The 22,056-nt window shown below is 40.6% G+C and overlaps 1 protein-coding gene across 1 annotated transcript; it reads left to right on the top strand.

The window, feature by feature from the left end:
- Window positions 1–9,868: 9,868 nt before the first annotated feature.
- On the top strand, window positions 9,869–21,404 carry ubl3b (ubiquitin-like 3b). Its single transcript, XM_026144066.1, has 6 exons — window positions 9,869–10,035; window positions 10,609–10,719; window positions 14,606–14,714; window positions 15,797–15,883; window positions 18,919–18,996; window positions 19,785–21,404. Exons 2-6 carry the CDS (start codon window positions 10,693–10,695, stop codon window positions 19,835–19,837), a joined length of 354 nt encoding a protein of 117 aa, XP_025999851.1. The 5' UTR covers window positions 9,869–10,035; window positions 10,609–10,692; the 3' UTR covers window positions 19,838–21,404.
- Window positions 21,405–22,056: the final 652 nt, after the last annotated feature.

Raw genomic sequence — 22,056 nt, forward strand, 5'->3', positions numbered from 1 at the left:
GGCAACATGTACCTGTAGTGGAACATTATGTAACAGTTTATGAAAGTGTCCTAAGTACTCTTAGGCCATTTAAGGTATTACCGGTAATTAGAAACACGAGACAAGAAAAGACTGCAAAATTACATTATTTCCAGAAACAAACAAACAATAATTATAACCTTAAATTTTAATGTTTACTCATACATAGAGGTCCCTCTGAATACCTCCTCAAATTTCCAGTTTTTAATAATACATTTAGTAAACTTGTATGGATTCTGTTTTATTTAGCTTTGTTGAATTTGACTGTGCTTTATTACTTTATTACATGTGATATTGCTTAATAATTTGTTTTAACTTTAATGTAGTTATTTGTGATTTATTGTAACTTTCAGATTAGTTACATTTTACTGAGCTATATCCTAATTTAAGCTATTCGTTAATGCTATTTAAAAACATCTTGTCTTATTACCTGGGAAACGAATAAATAAGATTTTATGGCATTTTATAAATAATTATATTAATTAGCAATATGTACACTCAGGAGGAGTAGAGACACCAATCTATTAGGTACTGCATCAGTTATGTGTAAAACTGTGCCAAATCAAATATGCAGTTCTACCCACTGTGGCTACTACAACTAAAAAACAATTTTGCATCCATAGGTAATTCAGAACCCACCTTAAGTGTGTTAAAAATCTAAATCTATCCATTTTCTTCCACTTATTCAATTCAGGTTGGGTTGGAGCCTATACCAGTTGCCACAGGGTGAGAGGTGGGGTACACCCTGGACAGATTGCCAGTATATCACAGGACTAACACATAGAGACAGAGAACCATTTACATTTACATTAACACAGACACGTGAAGAACGTGCAGACTCCACACAGACAAGGCCCCAGACTGGATTTGAACTTTAAATATGAAATCGAAATGGATGAAGAGCGACATAGTCTTCATTATAGGCCTCAGGCCAGAGTTAAATGCAAGGATTTGGGTTGGAATATCCAGTTTGGCACAGGCCATGCCACCACTGAAGGTCTGTGGTTCAATAACTTGTTCTTTCAGTTCACATGTTGGAGTGTCCTTGGGCAAGATGTCGCACCTGATGCAAGCACCGAAGAGTGAGATAAAAACATTATAACGTGTACCGAGTAAAGCTTTGTATGAATGTGAATGGCTGGATGTGGATACTAAATACCAGTCAATTAAAATTAAAACCTTGATATTCCTATTACCAAAAACATAGGTATATTCATTTATTTATTGGTTTATTTATATATCATGACAGAGTAATATATGTGGAACAATAGAGTAGTCTGTGTTATAAATGGAATGAAACAAGAGATATGAGAAGGGCACTTACATTAAACCTCATGAAAAACCTGCTCTATTTTCAACTTAAACTTTAAGACTTTTTGTGAATTGAAAATGTGATTATTGCTTTTAAGTTTCCACTCAGGCACAGTGTATCTCTGTATGTATTCTGTAAGTTATATGTTCAGTTATTTAAAACATTAAAAAAAATGCTTGGGCCAACCTAGTTTTTAGGTCTTGGATGATCCAGGTATGCTACAGGTGTGTGTCTTAACCACCGGATACCCGATGCTCCGTGTGAAGCTAATGCATACTCAGTAACCTAGGCTCATGGCTGTTAATCCAGCTTTCTTTTACTAGATTTATGCTAGACTTTAGTCACAGAAGTCTCCTCTCTCACAAGCCAGAGTACTCCCTGTGCTGCCCGGATAAATGGCAGGGTTGTGTTAGGAGGGGTATGCAGTCTAAAATCTGTGGCACATCAAACACGTGAAGACCCCTGGGGAAATAATGGAGCTCCACAGAACTGTACAGAGGACATGTGGCATCTTTATAGAGGGAAGGGACAGAGTTGTTCTTCATGCTTTGCTATGGCTTTCACTGGGACAAGACCTCAACCCCAATAAACACAAAGAGGAGATTTTTGGATCCAAATCAAAAAATCAGGAAATATCTTTTAAAGAATGGTGTTGCATCTCTTCAGGAGACCTCCAGAGACACTTTATAGGGTTTTTTCCTTTAGTCTGTCACCCGTCTGACTCATGAAGCAACGACACATAATCGAATACAGAAGCATTTTTTTTAAGAAGACTCAACTCTCAGATGGTGTTTTCTGTGTTTTGGTCTTTGTGTGGTGGGAGCTTAATGAGCAGTGAAAAACTTGTAAATTAGGAAGTGAGAAAAGGCTTAGCTTACTCCACCATTGTTTATTAAAGGCAGGTACATTAGCCCGTCTGATCTCTCTTTGAATGGTTCGTGCTTTCACCTCCACATACCTTTTTTTGTGGTAATCCTTTTTCATTTTGAATACTCGTGTGGCTTCCTGCTCATTGTGATGAAAAGTAACACACCCCACCGATACTGCGCTTAATCTCCATCTTTAATGTTTGTCTTTAAATCCTGCACCCTTCCTCATTAGCTGAGTCATAATTCAGAGGAGGTAGGTAAAAGGCTTCCTGTGTAAAATGCTTCAGTGGCACCAAGTGTCTGACTGCCAGGTGCTCTGCTATGACTAATGCTCTGTAAATGTACATGCTCAACATGTGCAATCAACATGTCGATTAGCTCTGTCTGTGTGTGGCTGTGCACCCTTTAACCCCAAAAGCAGACTTGGTGTGAGCGTTTGTGGTGTTTTAATTCACATTAAACACATTTTTGTAATTCAGTTTTTTGAAGTTAAGGCTTCAACAGGGGCTTACAACAAAAAAGGTGAATGTAGCACACAGGCCATGAGTCTGCACAGGAAAGGGGTCAGAAAAAGCTCCTCTATATCACTGGCTTATTTTATCCCATCTCATTTAATTACTTGGTCCACTGCCATGTTCAGTATTGTGCAAGCCTAAAATTTGATAACCTGGTTCAGCGGGAAGTTTCACAGTCTATTAAAAGCTCCAAGTGTATTTTGTATGAACACTCTTCCTCAGCTGTCATCTGGTAATTCTACTGCAGTCCATTTATATGAGTTTACCTGATAACACTATATGGAGCGGCAAATAAAACATCGGTGATAAAACCTGTGAAAGTTTACTGCCCTTAATTTCTTTCCGGGGAATTCTCATAAAACAGATAAAACATTCACTGTACCAACGCTTATTTTCTATTACTCTGTCACTGATGTTAAATTAGTGCAACTTTGCTAAGGAAACTGTGATTATATCTCAACGCCTTGATTCATACCATTCAAGTGGCCCTTAACAACTTGCATGAGGGTGGGTCAATAAACCTCAGGACCACTTTGAACGAGACAGCCCCGTGGTGGCAGAAATCTCTTGAATGAGAATTGAAAAACATGCATACCATCATTACTCAGTGATCTCCTGATGGTGGACTTGTGAACAATGGCATTACTCAGTGCGATAGAGGCCTTTGGTTACTGGAATCCTGTGTTTCCTTTTTACATCAAGGACTTTTACAACCTTCAGCTACTCCTGTGTGACAGTGACAATGATGTGGATTAGTTGTGATGATCAGACCGATCAACACACCTGATTCTAAATTCACCTTCAAGTTGGCTGTTCATCCTAGAAGTTCGCGAACTTTTGTTTATATTGGATCATTTCATACCAAAGCTTTCATCCATTTGTCTAACTTTATGACTTAAACATTTCAAAATATTTTGGGTCATATTTATGCATAGATATGAAAATAATGCATTTAACTGTATTTAACCTTTAACCATCAAAAATGAATAAACTTACTTTTACTTACTTAGACTTAGTTCCTCCTGTGCCGGATGGCACATTAGGCGGCAAGGGATCGCCAACGAGCTCGGTTTGCAGCCACATCTTCAGCCTCGTCCCATGAAAGATCGACCGCTTTTAGGTCCTCAATGAATGACTGTCTCCATGTCTGTTTTGATCTCGATACGAAATCTTGAAAATCCGTCGGAGGCTGCGCTGTTGGAAAACATTCAGTCATCGGGTGATTGTTGCCGTCGACTTCCATGTTTCACTCGCATAGATAGCCATTGTTACGACTATTGTATTGAACAAACGGACTTTGGATGATATCGAGATGGTGGTCGATCTCCAAACCAGATTCAAGTTGCGCATGGCCAATGCTGCCTTTCCGAGCCAACAGGCGATGTGCTTGTCCAAGCCACCGTCCAGTGTTATAACACTGACCAGATTGGACCAACGTTAACTGGAAGGTCATCCACGGGGCGGAAGGCGTGTTGTCGACATAGGTGCCGGTTGATTCAGGATTTCCTTGAAATGTTGGACCCATCATCGGTCTTGTTCCTCTGCCATTGTTAAGAGGCGGCCGTCCTTGCCCTTGATTGGTACTTGTCTGCCGCTTAGAGCACCGCTCAATTCCTGAACGATTCGATAAAGCGTTTTGGTATCATTCTTGTTTGCTGCCTCTTGCGCTTCTTGTCCTTTCCGTCCGATCCAATCCCGTTTGTCCCATCTGCAACTCCGTGTGACGATTTGATCTATCAGCCGATAACGCATATCCGCTGCATCCAAGACTTGTCCCGGTGGCTCTTGATCACGTACTTGCTTTGCCTTATTCCGCTCATCAATAAGGTCCCCCGTCCAATCAATACTGGCTGGCCATTTCTGGATCCCTGAGACGAGTGACATCGAAAGGCTTGGGGCACTGACCGTTGGACACTGTTCTCATGAGCCAGAGTCGACGCTTGGTGATGAGTGTCCGCGCCCCGCCAACATCGCACGTCGAGTAACGATGACCGCAATAGTCTCCGTACACAAACGAAATTGGTTTTGTTTTCGTATGTTCCTCACGGAGCCCGCCATGTCGTCTTGTGTGCTCTCTTGTGTTGGAAAAAGGTATTCCCAAAGCAAAGGTCGTTCGTGGCGCAAAATGAACAGAGCCGGTCGCCGTTATCAGTCGTGCATGCCCCCAATCCATGGGGCCTGATGGTCGATTCAAATCCAGCCCGGTCCCCGTCCAGTTGTGCGTTATAGTCGCTAACCATTAACAGGTGATCGTGCCACGGAATGGCTGCTAAAAAGTCTTGGAGCTGGTTGTAGAAGGCATCCTTGATTGTATCGTTCGCCCTCCTCCGTGGGGGCATAGTCCTGGATGAACGTGATCTTGGCCTGCCAAGTTCGAAATCAAGCCGAGACGATGCGGTCGGAAACTGGTTCCCAACCGATCAATGCCTTTGAAGCCAACTTTGAAGTTGGCTTTGAAGCCAACTTCAACAAGTCGATAGTCGATAGTCATCGAAGGCCTTTAGCCTTTGCATGCGGTATCCCATTCGGTAGAGTGATCTGACATTCCATGTCCCGATACAAGTCGATATTCTTGCATTGAGGAATGGTCGATCCATTGAGAGAGGGATGGTCGCGAGACTTTGGTCCGTCCTCGTCACTAGCAATTGACCTTCCTCTCCACTGATTGCTCGTTGGTTTTCACTTGTCGTTTCTGTAGCATAGCAGGTTTTTACAGGAAGGGGTTGCTAGCCCCGACCAAACCCTCCTCCTTTATCCGGGCTTGGGACTGGCACTGGGAAGCGAGCTACCCAGAGGCGGAGTTAAAAAAAAGAAAGAAAAAAAGATAAAAACAAAACAGATATAGTTGTTGACTGAGATTTGCATGTTAGTGTGAGACTGTGATGTCTGGGTTTCTGGGTGTTTTGCGACCGCTGGAATGAGGAGGGAGACATGTCAGCCAGCAGATCAGCAGATAACAGAAACCCCTCGGTATTCTCCCTCAAATATTAACACTGAGTCAGGTTTTGTTTTGCTGCCAGACTCTGTGTGTGGTCTGTGATTGCTGTGATTTGCAGTCTGCAGATAAAGTCTGGTTAGTTACAATTAAGTAATTTTGGGCAACGCTATAAACAGTAGTAGTAAACCAAATGGTTTGACTTTGACTTTGACTTTAGTTGTGCCGTAATGTCTTATTACAGATCCATAGCCACAGTTTTCTGGTAGCTTCTCTAAAGACGGTTTATATTAATATGTTAATGTCATCAATCCTGCTTGTTAATAGTTTTCTATTTGTATTTTTAACTTTATTAATAAAAGTAGGGCAATAATGAAACAAGGTGTGGATATAGACCATGCAAAACAAGACAAACTGGGATAATCAGGACAGATGAGGGGATATTAGGATGTGTATGGTGTGTGTTGGCTTCCACATTTAAAGTGGTGCTGAGCATGTTAACCGTGTTCTGACCATGGTCAAATGAGATAAAGAAAAAGTAAAACAAATAACAATATTAATACTATCAATAATACTGTGCAAAAATCTTAAGTCAAACTTCCTTTCTTTGAATTTTGGTTCTAAGCAACCAAACTTTCCTGTAATTTGTAAAGTGGTACAGAATATATTTAATGTAATGATTAGAGATGGACCGATCCGATATTATGTATCAGTATCGGTCCGATACTGACATCAATTATTGGATCGGAGAGAAATAAAAAATGCAATCGATCCATTAAATATCAAAAAAGCACCTCACAAAACTTGCAACATGGCATAACTCGCCTCATAACCGTTGCACGTTGGAGCAGTGTGCTCACGTGATAGAGCGGCTGTGTGTATTTGTAACCTCGCTACCAAACCAGCATTTCATCTCCGAGGAAGTTATCCCAGAGAGAAGTAAAGCAAGTGTGTAAGTTCATCTCTGAATGTTTGTAAAGCATTCCCACGTTAACCGATATATGGATATATTCTCTCTCCCTCCCTCTCCTGCTGCTACTTCAATCATGAAACTGCTTAATGATCAGCTGATCAGCTTTTCTGTTGCGAGTCCGTTTCTCTTGTTTGTTTTTGGCCCACTTTGCACCAGAAAGAGGAAAACAGCGGCTGAATAACAGCAGCACGTTTAAACTTGATAAACTGTTGTTAGAATTTATTTAATATTACTTTCTACACCAGGATCCTTTTCTACGTAGCTCAGCGGTCTCCAACCTTTTTTGCACCACGGACCGGTTTATGCCCGACAATATTTTCATGGACCGGCCTTTAAGGTGTCGCGGATAAATACAACAAAATAAAACTAGTACCGGTACCGAAAAAAAGAAGATTTATTCATAACACACGTGAAAAGACCAAGGAAAACCGAGTAAACGATAAAAACGATAACAAAATAACGCTGAAAACCGATAAAAACCCTGAAAACCATACATTTCACACCTGAGCCTCAACTCTCGCGGCCCGGTACCAAACGACTCACGGACCAGTATCGGTCCGTGGCCCGGGGGTTGGGGACCGCTGACGTAGGTGACGGCTGGTAACTGTGCAGGGGCGGATCTAGCAAAGTTTAGCCAGGGGGGCCGATAGGATAGGGCATTAACAGCGAAAAGGGGGGCACAAAGACATACTTTTCTTTCTTATTCTCATTTAAAATGTCTAGCTTTTAATAAATAATTATCTGAATCTTACACCCAAAGTTTTAATCTGATGTAAAATGTATAGAAGTCCATTACTGTATATAGTAACTATTAAGTCTAATATACCCTAGTAAGCTATACTACTTTTTCCTTTGGGAAGGTACCATCTGTGCAGTCTGCAATTTTGCTGAAGAAAGATGTTGAATCTATTTAATTATTCTTGAAAAATAATTTAATTCTGTGTATTTTTTTTTCACACTGCATCAAATTAAAGTTGATTACGTCGATTAAGCATCATGAGGGGGGGGGGTGGTTCCCTATTTTTTTTTGCTGGGAGTTTACAAACCTATTAGTTAGGTTGCTTAATATTTCTGCTAAGTACTCTTCAAAATACCAGAATAGGGAGGATGGAGCAGGTTTAAGTTCATTAGATTGCTCAGTTTTGCTGAACTATGAAATATTTTGGGTGCAGTGTATTTTTTTACATACAGGTATAACAGAATAGCTTTAGTGTTGTTGTTTATTTAAACTTGAGTATGAACTTATACAAAATGCAGCAAGATATTAAAAAACAGTTTTATTGATTAAAAAACACACTATATTGGATTCATATCGGTATCGGCAGATATCCAAATTTATGATATCGGTATCGGACATAAAAAAGTGGTATCGTGCCATCTCTAGTTATGATACAATAAATAGTTGTATATAATAGTGTTTTTGTGGATATTTTGTTGAGTCCATTTACATATAGGGGATTTTAGTATACTTCACTGAAGAGCTAGGTGCCACCCTGCCTAGAGCTCTTGCCCCTCCTTTTCCACCCAATCTAAAATTCTCTATATCTGCCACTGATGCAACAGAAGACAGAGTCAAAAATATATGAAGGAATACTGCATCATTCAAGACTGCTTTCTATTGTTTTTGTTTTTTTTGTTTTTTTGTTTGTTTTTAGATTTTTATTGTATTTTCTTTTTACTTTTTGGCTGGATGGGTTGGATTCAGGATACATAAGTATACACAGCAGATGATATTCTGTAGAAAGTGTTTTTTTTAAATATACATTTTCCTGTCACTCTAAGTCTTTATGTCATCAGCCCACACCTCTGTTTCCAAGATGTGACATATTATGGTCAGCTATTGTTAAATATATCATCATATGGGACTTCATTGTCATTATTGTCATTATTATTGTTCACTTTACCCTTTTGGTATAGCAAAAAAAAGTTCACAAATATGGGATGAATCAAGAAGACCCTGGAGAGACTCCTCCTGGACCAGCTCCAGGCTGTGGTCCACCCACTGATGGACCCACTCTAGTTTGCCTACCAGCCCAGACTTGAATTTAAGGAAGCCATTCTTTGCCTGCTCACCCATGTCTCTACCCACCTGGACAAAGCAGCAAACACTGTAAGAATCGTGTTTGGGTTTTTTTAACTTCTTCGGTGACTTCAATGCCATCCGGCCGGCTCTACTGCCTGATAAGCTGACAGTGATACTGACTTGTATGGTTGACTGACTGCCTAACTGGGAGACCAGAAAATGTACTCCTACAGCACTGTGTGTCGAACAGGGAGGTCAGCAACACAGGAGCCCCGCACGAGACCCTTCCATCTCACTTTCTCTTCACCCTCTACACTATGGACTTCAGCTACTGCTGGCAGTTCTGATGGCAATGATGGTGTGTGTGTTTGTTAACTTCTGTTTTTGTTGTTGTTTTTATTGCCATAAGACACAGTAGACCTGCATAGTTTCTTCTGTTTTATCTCTTTTGTTAATCACACTGAGTTCGCATGTGATGGAATGTGCTATATAAATAAAACTGACACTAACAGAATGGCACAGAAAATCATTCCTACTTGTGGCCATCAAACTTTATAACTCCTTGTGATATGTGGATTATATAATACCTTGTCTATACTCGGTATTGTTTTAACTTTGGAATATAGAGTTTTAATTTAACATTTCACTCTAATCTTGGTTGTAATTTGTTTTACATGTTTTCATCTAATGTTTACGTTTTAAAAAGCACCACTGAACGACACAGGAAATCATTCCTGCCCTGTACAACTCCTCCATCTAATACACTGTAAACACTGCAATAGTTACACCCTTTTGCACATGCTCTACAGTCAAATGACAAAGTTCACAGGTTAGAGTTAAATGTCAATCATGTATATTTTTCTGTAATATACGTGACTTTGTAATATTCTTGATATTTATAATTGAGCAATTTGTATATATTAGTGCTATTTCTTAAATTTGTAAACTGTGTACTATATTGTCTTATTTAATTAGTTTAGTCTGTTACTGTTACTCTCTTGAAGCAACTGTAACCCACATAATTTCCTTAGGGATTATTAAAGTATTCTGATTTTCGTCTTTCATATTTATATTTTTAGTCTGAATCAAACCCCCCCCCCCCCCCCATTTTTCTGCTTCTTATAATAATAATAATAATAATAATAATAAACTATTTCTCATTTCTATTATATTTTCTCATACTTGGACTCGGACTCCCAGAAGCCTTTGTAGTTCTTCTCTGTGTTTACTACCAGCTGACTTCCGGTGTCTTCCCGTCCATTAGCCTCTGATACCCAGAGTCAACCATAACGCCATCCATCTACACTCGATCATTTCCCCATGGAAAACGTTTCCCGCTGACTGGTTGACTCAACTGAATGCAAAATTTCATCGTATTCATCAGATGCAGGTGAGGCCCACAGCACGGAAACCATCCTTGGGCTGTTAGCCTGCAGGTAGCCATCGACAGGAAGATCGGGCTAACATAACAGCTAATGCTAACGTTAACAGCGGTAGCTTGTTTAGCTCGCAGGGCTTTGTTTATACACCTTATCTGGGTGAAACTCTGAGGTGATCGGTGTCTCCGGGCGAGACACACTCCCACCTAATGCACCGCTTCAGCTTCCAGTAAATTTATGAGCCGTGATGCCTGAATGGGATGTAGCCCCCTAGCGTAACGTAAGGCTAACTGTGGGATTAATCTTTAAAGCTCGTCCTAGTTTAACACGCCAAGACTACTAATTTGGGTTAGTTAAATCACGGTGTGGTAAAACACAAGTTGCTCGGTGCTGTTGCGGTCCAGGCAACTAATCGATCATGTGCAGTTTCGACCGATAGTGTTGTCATGTTAGTTGCAGCGTTAGCCTCCTTCGAGCTCGGTGGGTAACAGTTTGTGAGCGGTGCAATCTTATGGTGTCAGGTTTTTTTTTTTGTTTTGCTGTTTTTGTGGAAGTCAACCTGACAGTGTTGGTGTTTGTATCAGGGCTCTGGCCCCGTCTCCAGCTGCTGAAGCACACCGATCCTGTCCTCTCTGCTCCCCGTCCACGGCCTTCCTCCTCGCTGAGCCATGACCACTCAGAGGGATCTTGATATGGTGAGTGAGGCTCTGTCACATTTCAAAACACACAACTGAGGCGATGCTCTCTGAGTACTCAAAACATCATTTAACATTAATACGTTTGATTATCTCTGTGACTGGTGTAGGTGTTTGTATGGGGGTGGGGGTTGTTTGTGGATTAGCCAACGTGCACAAACACTTAGCTGGATAGCGACTGCTGTTCCTGTGAACACCATCTGTCTAATCTGAGTTAAAACGTTGGCCTACTTTCCTTTCAAGGTTTAGATGCCAATTGATTGCACCCTCTTATTACATCCTGCCCCCACCTAATCCAACCCAACCACAGGAATGGATACAATAATACAAGTTTTTGTTGGCTTTGTTTACTTATTAGTACCATTATTACCAAGAAAAAGATGACAATTATTTGCATTTTGGGGTATTAAACTGCAGTTTGTCTGTAATTTTTATGTAATTAAAAGTTCTGCTGTAAATAAGAGCAGCGACAGTATCAGAAATTAGAAGAAATAAAAAGTCAAAAGAGGCGACATTTATCAGTCAGACAGGCTGATGTTTGTCTGTAGTTTTAGATCAGTTTGTTTTATTTATGACACAATAATTAAATAAATGTGCCCGGTTCAAATAGGATTAACAAAGAACAAAGAAGTAGCACCATGTCACCTAAGCTTTAGAAACAAAGGTAGCCACTTCTAAACCCAAAAGATATGAAACAGCTGTTTCTTTCTGTTATCAACTGCTCACCAAAACATAAAACATAGATATCTGGAGCTTGTCATATTAAGGGCAATGCTAAATGCTATTTCTCTTGAAATAAAATATTTTCATATGGGATTGCCAATTTTTTGTTTTTTAATTCAAATGTTATTACTGGCCCACATTTTTACAATTGCTGTCTCCATACTGAGTTCCTAGTATGAAAATGTACAGCATTGATCACACGTGTGTGCATATTTCAGGTTTTGGATTGTTGGTGAGGCAAAACATAACTTTTTAAGGACAATGATTCAACTTTTTGTGTTGTTCTATGTTATTTTAGTGTTATTTGTGTCATTTAATTTTATATATCTGAAGCGTACGCTTTATTGAATAAGAAGAGTGTTAAACTGCAGATATTAGAATAGGGGTGCCAGACATAAAGCCCTTAGGCCAGAACTGGCCCAGCAAAGACTCCAATCTGGCTCACTAGGCATCTTAAGAAAATGTGAAAGCATGGTTAGTTTTTGAATTTTTAACTCTATTTTCACAAGTTTTCAGCTTTTCCTATTGCTCCAGTTATACTACACCAAAGCACAAGGATATTCTAAAATTGTAATTACAGGACAATCCAGAACCTTTTCTGTTACTTGGTAGTACTTTTGCCCACTTCACATCAAAGTGGAATGTATGTTGCACATGATGTAAAATGAGTTTGACATCCCCGTATTAACGGAACCCATGTTTAGTTTTTAAAAAAGAATAAATGTTGTCAGATGTTTTATGTAGGACACCAACATGAGGTAAAACCCACAGGAGGCCAGAGTGGGATTTAATAGATCATCTCTCTTGGCAGCTATCCTGAAGCTCGTGGCTGACTATGTTTTTAGGAAACTTGACCAGCATGAAGAACAGATAAGCCTCTGCTATTACCTTTAACCCTTAAAAAGTAATCATAACGCCACTTGGAAGACTTCCTTTCGATTGGTGAACCTCAATGACTTTGTGATGCAGGATGTTGCCATGGCAGATTTGACTTTGTTTTTGTTTTGTTCAGGATGAGGGAAGGGGGACAAAGCTTGTTAATAATGACATGGGTATGCAATCCCACATTGAGGTTATTCAGTTCACAGGGGGATGGGTGAGCAGGGGACCACCGAGAGGAAAGGGGTGGGTGGGGAGGGTGTATTTGTAAACAGATCAGAGAGTAGGGTTGTCCCTTCCTCACGTCACACCTCGTGATTAAGTCTCTTTGTTCTCTCCTCTGTGATTTGTGAACCAAAGAAAGTTCATGTTTCTTTTTTTAAGAAGGGCACACGTAGGGGGAACGTTCCCCCATCTGTCAGCTCTGAATCTAGAGTAGAGATGTCCCAGCAAAAAGATTTAGTATTGTTCTTTTTGTATGTTTTTGTGGAGTGATTGATCAGAGATGAGAGCTCAATGAGGTCCAGTGACAGAGGTCCAAAATGGGCTCAAGATAATTATTCAGTTAAGGGTGATGTTTTTAATCCTGACCACGAGCCTACCTTCATGTAGTCTAATGTTGGTGGAAAAATTTGACTAAAATATTCACTTTTTTTTAAAATTCTTTTTTAAATTTAAAATAGTGTGTGAGGAGGGTGACACATGCAGCAGCAATGAAGCAGTCAGCAGAAATGAAGCATTATGGTGGAAAATGAAACTATATTTTATAAAAATGCCTTAAACAGCCTAACTGTGGGTACAGATACAATGAAATTTTTGTAGTTGTTAAACGGCTGTAAAGAATAGAATGAAATAGAATAGAATTGCCCTTTTATTGTCGCGAAACTGTGTTCTATTAAAATATAAGTAGTAGACAATTAAACCAGAGTTACTCCACTAGTCATAGTAATCATAGTTTTCTCTTGGTTAAAACGTTTTACACCTTTATCACCTGGGATGCCACACATGTTAAAGCACTTGCTGATCACAGTCTGCTTCATAGAAGCTCTACACTGTCTTGCTTTAATCTTCAACATTAGTTTTGCTTTACTATTTTCCATAAAAGTACACCCAACCATTTTCTACCACTTATCCCCGTCTAGGTCGTGATAGTTTGTTGATAGGAAAAGGTGCAGGATCTACATTCATGAGCGCAGCCTTGTGACGATTCTCATGAAAATGCTGTTAACTGATTATTTATTACATTAAACAATTTCTTTCAACTGCAAAACCAATGAATAAATGACAAAGAGGTTTCTGTGCGTGAGGGTGCAGCTAGCCCCTGACTGCTGGGTGATTTTTGACTGTAAAGCCAGCGAGTTTCAGCTTTTATGGAGGAGCAAGTACACTTGGTCAAAGTCCTGGTAATTTCTTTTTTTTAATTGCATATGCAGGGAAAAAAAACTTGAGGTAACTGTTAGTGAAAAAGATTTTATGACACTTTGTTATGACCTTCAGTTGTGACATGTACTCTGTTACATTCATTTTCAAGCCTACTACTTATTTTCAGATACAGATTTTAAATCTAAATCAACCGATAATTTATGTGATACTCTTATATTTTAAGTTGGCGCCAATTAAAGTAATTAAATTAGCTTTTTTTTTGGTGTCCTATTAATAGTCTGATCTTCTGGTTCCAGTGGGCATAAAATGTTGGACACTGCTTAAAGGCATGTTGCCCATGAAGTCTCCCCTTTTATTTGTTTTTTAACAGATATCTTTGTGTAGATGCCCAGAGGATTTTTTTTTTTTTTTAAAAAGAAGAAGAAGGAAGCCCCTCTGTTAAGAGACCTTCCCACACACACTTGCACGAGTCCCCCTTGGGGCTACGCACTGGCCATGTAAATTTAATAACATGGCCCAGAGCTGTCTGGGACACCTGGGGTTATCGCATTAGGCCGACAGCCCGGAGAGGAGCAGCAGCACCCTGGAACTAAAGGCCCAGTGTTCTCCCCCCTCTGCCCCACCCTTATCTGGTGTTATCTCCAGCAACAGAGGCTCACTTCACCGTAAGCCCTCGATGAATGAAGTCGCCCAGTCAGAGGGTGAAGATCTGGTGTGGCTAAATCTAATTAGACTGGAATGTCCGTCTGTTCGCACCCTTCAGAAGGTCACCTCATGTCTGAGGAGGTTAGAGGAAGTGAAGGGATTTCGCCACGACTAATTGAGAAGAATTTTAATGGAAGTGTGGCTGGCATGACATTTCTATGGACCCATATTTGAATGCTTTTGTTTGTCGCTTTAGGTACACCTCCGCCTTATCCTGGTCAGTGGCAAAACACAGGACTTCACCTTCTCCCCAAATGACTCGGCCACGGACATCGCCAAGCACGTATTTGACAACTGGCCTGCAGGTACGTTTTAAAGGGTTCAGTCTCCTGTTCTTCACTTTTAATATATTTCACACTTTGAACCTCAAAGTCAGACTGATTCAGTCTCATACAGTTTGCCAGTTTCTGCAAATATTTAACAGATGTGGAATCAAAACCTGATATAATCTCTGTTTAAAAATATGCAAGTATTCACACTCGCTGATTTAAACAAACTGACAAGCTTTCGAAGTCCAAAGCAGACAGGTGAGTTTGTAACAGTGTGAGGTGGGCAGTAAACTCTGCTTTTACTGCCTCATCCAGGGGGACAGATTTGCTGTGCACAACCATGTGAGTGTCAAAAAATGGCAAGCATGCTGCTGGGTTTGCTCATCATGTGACACGCAGCCTTTGGACTTAGAAACTGCAGACTCTTCAAATGAAAACTCCTCGGCTGAAGCCTCTCGAGACTTCATGAATTCATTCATGAATGAAAGCAGCGCTGAACTGCCAGAAACTGCAGTTTCAACTCAAGAGCCACTTGAGTCAATCCCCATAGACTCCCATGTTTACAGCCTGGTAAGACAGCGATATTGACCTCAGTGGAGAGTTTAGCTCTTCATAATAATTCTGAGAGTTATTGTGGATACTGGAGTTGGGGACAAGGCTGCAGTACAAGTGGTCAGGACAGGCAGCCATGCTGAAAGTCATCCGGACCTGCCCAAGGAGATTATTGCGAGGTTTTTGAACTTTTTTTATCACCCTAATTTTTGGATCACACCTCGTGTTATGGTGTTGGATGGGGGAATTAACATTGGAGCCAGGGCAATAAACTAGCCAGGCCAGTACATTAGCTAGTATTAGCTCATTGATGTACTGGGTACCAGTGTGCATGCCAGCTGATTAAAATACAAGAAACTGCCAGTTTGAGTTCATTTGGAAACAGAATCCAGAACTTATTTAAAGGTTTAAATTGTAAACTGTGGGCTTTGCATATATCACAGTCTTCAGAAATATGCTCAGCAATCTGTATCTTGGCTCTTGTGTTTAGTGTTTCTAGGACAATAAAATACTGCTGGCTGCATCAGTTGGGAAAGTGATACATCTCTTCTTTCCCTCCTTGGCAGGGTGGGAGGAAGAGCAGGTGAGCAGTCCCAGTATACTCCGCCTCATTTTCCAGGGACGCTTCCTTCATGGCAACGTCACCCTGGGAGGTAAGACCATCGCTGGCCAGAGAAAGCATCAGAGAGAAACAGAATGGCATCTTTATGCTTTTATCTTACTGTAAACGCTGTTGTTAAATTACTAATGCCAAAAACGGCATGCGGGCATATCTAGCAGCAGTACACAAAGCTCTTAGTCTAACGATTTACAGTCATGAACTTCTGCCAGTGTCCTCAGATTCCCAGGCAGCATCCTTCCTCCTTTGCTGCTGTTTGGATTATTTCACTGAACCCAAAACATGAACTGAAGCAGACAGTATTTCCTGATTGAGAACCAGTCTCAGTGCTTCTGATCTCTCACACTGGCTGGACATTTCCCTTTAATCAGAGCGATGTGACGCAAGGATGTGTGTCTCTCTGTTTCGTGTAGAAATAAATGGGAAGTGAAATCGAAAACAGCCTTTATCTTCTGAGACTCATCTGAGAATTATCTGCTGGTATGAGTTTTTATTCATGCAGTATGCAGCGGTAGCAGTAGGTACCATTTAGATTTTATGAACAAATTATACTTTATTAATACCAGAATTTGTAAACTTGTTACATTAGCTAAAAGACTGAACACAACCTGTGATAGCTCAATAAAAAACAAACAAAAAAACAAACAAACAACCCAGAGTGAAATGGCTCAACAAGAAATCATATAAAATAAATGCAGGTATTGTGGTATGAGGCAGTGAAGATTTCCTGTGTCTGTCCTTGTGAAATGCATCTTAAAGTGCTTCGCTGCCTTCCAGTAAGTGATGCAGAGGATGGTCCATGATGGTTAACAGTTCTTTAACCTCCTCTCCAGCACAGCCTCAGTCATTTGGATGCTGGGTTTGCAGGCTTGCTCCAGTGGAGCGAGTGATGCCAATACTGAAACTGCTTATCAACAATAATGGGGTAATATGACCTGATTTGTTTTATGCATGTCCGAAAACGCCATACCAGAAACGTGAGCTTTGTCCACACATACGAAATGGGCTTCTTCCTGTTCCTTTCACAATAAAGGTCCTTGACATAGTCACTGCTTGGCTGTTGTACATATAATGGCTTAAAAAGCACAACAGATTATGGGATTAGAGTCAAGATTTTTCTTTCATTTCATTTCAGTACTTATGGGTTTTTTGTTTTTGTTTGTGTTTTTAAATAAACCTTTTTTTTTCTTCTTGTTTTAAGAATGTCTAATATAAGACAATGAAAATCGCCATGTCAGAAACTCTTTTTAAGAAGCCAGTCTATGAAGCTGTTTTTGAGATCCATGAAGAAAATGTTGGTTTAGTTGTATAAAGTAATTATATTGCATTAAGCGTGGCTTTAATTCAAGCTTTACTTTATAAATTTATACTTTAGAAAACACCCAAAGTTCAGTGTGCAATAGAAGAAATCGAGTCGGTCAGATAAAAGAAGATCTCTCTGTAAAAAGATACAAAAATATAAAGCTTACATTTTTATATAACGCCAATATTCATAATATTCAGATGTCCGGTAACATCTGTATATTGTGTCGCTGCCTTCAACAGCCCATCAACTTCTTTCTTCTTGTGATTTGTTGTGGAGTCTTCTGATGGTGGCTGCAGTTCCTCTTTCTGCGTTTCTGTTCAGAAATTTTAATCAAACAGTACCAGGAAATCTGCCTTTTACTCTGTAACCGTGACAGGAAGTGCACGTATTTTTGCTCACGTGTAGAACAAATTGTTTGCCAGTATGAATCATGGTAGTGATCATGTACCTCTGACCGCAGATTGCCTACATTTAAAAGGCTATCCGCTGAAGAAGGTGTGGCTGCTGATTGTCTTAGCACTCATTAGGAACATTTAAAGAAGTCCTGAGTTTATAAGTCAGATTAAACCTTCTAGAATGTGACCTTGGTTTGAGATTGAGAATCCCATCAGCATTGTACATGGGAAGCTGCACTGAAGAAGCTTAAGCTACTTAATTCTGAAGTATGTGGTGTTCTCCACCTCTACCTGAGGCCTGTCACCCTCATCACTCTTGTGGAGACTTAGAAACACATTTGGGCTTGGCTTTAAAAGCAGAGTTTGATTTTTTTATTTATTTATTTATTTTAAAGGGTTGTCTTTCTCTTCCAGTTGGAAAATTAGTGTAGATACAACCTAGTGCATCAACAGTTGATGGAGGTTGCTTGGTGTTGCTAGGTGAAATCTGTTGCAAAGAGAGTACTGCACCATGGTTGCCTGTCGTTTGTATGGAAGACACCAGCTGACTGCAAACACTCGCCAGCTGCACTCTGAGTGGTATTTAAACTGTAAATGTTTGAAGGAAAGTGCTCTTAGTCTCCAGCTTTTGTTGAACTTTTCCATCTGAGTAATCTTTGTCTCTGGTTTGCATTGCATTTTTTAAACCGTTTTACTAGTGGTCAAATAGTTTGCAAATGTTTGCAGACAAATCAGTGTCTTCCATGCAACCTGTTGGCAACCTTTGATCTCATCTCCTGTGTGACTGAGGAGCTTTAAACTCTGTATATCACAGTGCACTGCGATTCGTCACTAGTGTCACATCTGGTGCTCATCACTGTTCTGCAATCAAAAAAAATGGCTGGTTTTACACGTTTTCTTGTTCTCAGGTCTCTTGTAAAAGATTTTAATCTCAGTGAGGTGAGACTGTCTGATTAAATATGTATAACAGAGGAAACGGAGGAGGTTTCTGGTGCAGCTTCACTGACTTCTAAATTGCAGAGAGTCTGAAGAAGTGAAAGCGACAGCAGCACTTTTAGTATATAGAACAGTTTTTTTTATGTGACCATCTCATTTCAGCTTCAAACCTGATGCCAGGTAGACTTATTAATATGTGTAAGGAAAGTTTTTACAATTAAAGATATTCTAGTGGCACATGTAAATATTCATGATCCAGCTTGGTTAAATGAAGGTTACGATGTTGAAAATAAAGTGATTCCTAGGTGAGACAAATATAGATACTGACAAGGTCATAATTCATAGCATTCGTATGCAGCTGTTGTTGCTGCCACCATTTAATTAGATGGGAAAGTACAAGGATGAATCCTAACGTGTTTTATGTGTTTTCAGCTCTAAAGCTGCCGCCGGGCCGAACAACTGTCATGCACTTGGTTGCCAGGGAGACTCTTCCAGAGCCCAACTCTCATGGTGAGGAACTTTCATCTGCTCCTTGTTTTAGTTTTTTCTCGAGGTGCCAAACTATTAAAAAAAATTGTTAAACTGTCACTGGCTCTAATATACCATCATGCATAAACCATCATGCTTCTTCAGTACTTTGATGTAAAAGTTCTCAGCCGTATGTTGGATGTAATCCATCCCGTCACTACCAGCAGCCAAACTCATGACAGGCGTGTGGATGCCAGCGTGTAAAGAAAGAAGATGAGTGCTGCTAAAAAGACTAACTTTAGCCACACTCGGCTAGCTGAGGCTAACACACGGTTTTCCTTAGCAACAGGTGGTTGCCAGTAACTCGTCTGTACACCTGCATGACTGGGAGTTCAGCAATCATTTTCCTAACAATTGCACTCAACCAACAGCAACCGGATGGAGAATACTCATTTTTCCCTCAAAACCTGTGGTTATCAGATGGTTGCTGACCAGTCTCTAGGCCTGTGTGACTCAGGTCTAATTCACTTGATGCTACATTGTCACTGTGATTATAGCTACGGACATTTTTTACACTGTGCACAGTGCAGTGGCCCACACATTTCAGCAGCTTTTTGTATGTTTTGATTGTTGAAGAATGCGTAAACAGTTTTGAGAAGCTTTTAATAATGATCAGGTGACCCCCACATGAACAAACTCTTTGCAGCTGTCGGGAGGAAGAACCCCCTTCTAACAGGAAACAGATCCCAGTGAGGTCTGTCTCATGTCAGCTGGATGTTTTTGTGGGTTTTTTTGTCTCACCTCATCTCTCTGCTCTCTTGTCTTTGTAGGTCAAAGGAACAGAGAAAAAACAACAGAGAGCAACTGCTGCCTCCTCTTGTAAAGCTACAGAAACAGCCCCTTCCCTTCCTTTAATTACGCACACACACATCCACACACATGCACACACATACACACACATATATATATATATAAAACACACACATTCAAACAAGCATACACTCCCTCTCCGCTCTTTCCTGCCTGTCGTCCCGTCAGCTGTGGATCTGGAATAAAATGCAGGAAGTCCGTTTGGGGTCCCCCCCCCCCCCCCCCCCCCCCCCCTCTCTCTCTCTCTCTCTCTCTCTCTCACACACTTTGGTTGAACTGTCCAATCTGAGGCTTTTTTTGTGCCAATAATGTTCACTTTTCTGCCCCCAAACTTCTACTGTTGTTACTACTTTTTCTTTGAACATCATGACATTGAACAACATCGCAGATCCCTTCACTGCTGGAGACATTTTTGAAGAGCTGTCATGTAGTGAAAAAACAAAACAAAGCAAACAACAACCCAGGAACTTGCCTCTCTTCATGGACACAGAAGTGCTACAAAGGATGTGTGGGCTTTAACCCTTCCATACTAGTCACTTGGATGTTTTCCCCAGGTCTTACTGAATGGTGTTAACCCTCTCGTTGCACTTAACCAGTTTAATTCTAAAGTGTTTGCTGTGTTTCATCTCCTCCTCCTTTGTGGCTTTTTGTTTTTGGTCAGATGAACAGACCTTAACTCCTCCCGAACCCAGGTGGTAGAAAACGTGCCATCCTCTTCACAGACTGTTTCTGCCTCTCAGTAACTGACGGTCAGTAGGCCGTCACCTGCGTCCGTTCATGGACCAATCGAGGAAGTACTTTTATCTGGAAGAGTAAAAACACCTGAGGGTCCGCGGGAAACGGGAACAGACTCCCCGGCGAGGCTTGAATAAATGCGGTAAGAGGCTTTCAGCGGATCATGTGCGCGCCATCAGATGTCGTGTTCGTTCCTCTGGTGGAGACTTTAATGACTAGGCTGTCGATGCTCCCTGGTGATGGGAGCCGGCACGGCGGGCCAGTTAAACGCAGACAGAAGATGCGAGCGGGTATCGGTTTGACGCCCTCCTCTACAGGACACTGAAAACGAGGCTGAGTTTCTCTCGTTGGATGACTAGAGAGAGAGAAAAAAAGGAAAGTTTTGGAAGTGTTTCGCCTCCTTTTTTCATTTGGATGCTGTCGTTTCTTCTCGTTTGCCTTTTATTGTGGAATTCAGTAATATCATTAATATTGAAATTTAAATATATCAATTTTTATCTTGTGTATATGTATTTGTTGAATTTTTGTGCGGGTGAGTTTGTGTGCGAGTGTGTCTGAGGGTGTGTGAATGCGTGGCATAATGTGGACTAATTTGGGGGGTGGGGGGGCAAGTGGTCTTTAAAAAAAGAAGGTGGTGCACTGGGCGTGTTGATGGGCTGTGGTTTCTTCAGAAACAGTCGGAAACCTTTTGATTCCTTCCATCGAGTGTCTTTTGGTTTGTGTTTTTGTCAATCAATGTCACTGCTATGAAGATTAGCTCAGTATGAATAAATGTAAAAACTAAAATGCAATGTGGTCTACATCAAAGCTTGTATTATAAATTAATAAATCTTTACATAAGGCAACTTCTTCTGCATATTTGACTGTTTACTTTCTTTTGAGTAGCTTTGCATGACTAATGTTACTAAAGGCCCTTATTGATCTTATACCGCACCTTGATGGTTCAGCTCATGCTCTGAAACATTTCAACTGCTGCTCCTTTAAGACCGTATCGTTGTGATTGGCTGTCCTCCACATACAGAAGGTTTACAGCAGGTGGGAGGGGCTAGTGTCCTGCAAGCGAAAATAAGGTGTGTTTTAAGGGCTTTGTGCTTCTTTTTTTTTTAATGTACACATTTCCCATAAAACAAGCCTATAAAGAAAAACTCCACATAATCTGTGTATGCAGCTACAGGATACTGAGTCATCAAATGATGTGACTGACAGTGAGGAGGTTAATAAGGATGAAAAGAAACTAAAAAGGAGAAAAGTATCACAAAAACTTCGCCTACAAGCTAAAAGAGGCACCAGGACCAAAAGTCCCCTTGAAGGATTTCACAAGAACCTAAATGTTTTGTGAAAGTGTCTGATAAGATGTTTGGAGGACAAGCACACTACATGGACAGAATTACTGAGCCATGTGCACATTATACATACAGGCAGTACTCAGCCACGATGCTCCCAGCACAGAGTGTTTATGCCAGAAGATTGTGGAATTAAGAAAATGAAATGTCACTA

The sequence above is a fragment of the Astatotilapia calliptera genome, chromosome 2, assembly GCF_900246225.1.
Source record: "Astatotilapia calliptera chromosome 2, fAstCal1.2, whole genome shotgun sequence".
Lineage (NCBI taxonomy): Eukaryota > Metazoa > Chordata > Actinopteri > Cichliformes > Cichlidae > Astatotilapia > Astatotilapia calliptera.

What these genes read in the sequence shown, in the direction of transcription:
- ubl3b (XM_026144066.1), top strand. Translation starts at nt 10,693, where the DNA reads ATGACCACTCAGAGGGATCTTGATATG. An exon ending in CTCAGAGGGATCTTGATATG is followed by an intron (nt 10,720 to 14,605) that starts GTGAGTGAGGCT and finishes TTGTCGCTTTAG; the next exon opens with GTACACCTCCGCCTTATCCT. An exon ending in TGGCAACGTCACCCTGGGAG is followed by an intron (nt 15,884 to 18,918) that starts GTAAGACCATCG and finishes ATGTGTTTTCAG; the next exon opens with CTCTAAAGCTGCCGCCGGGC.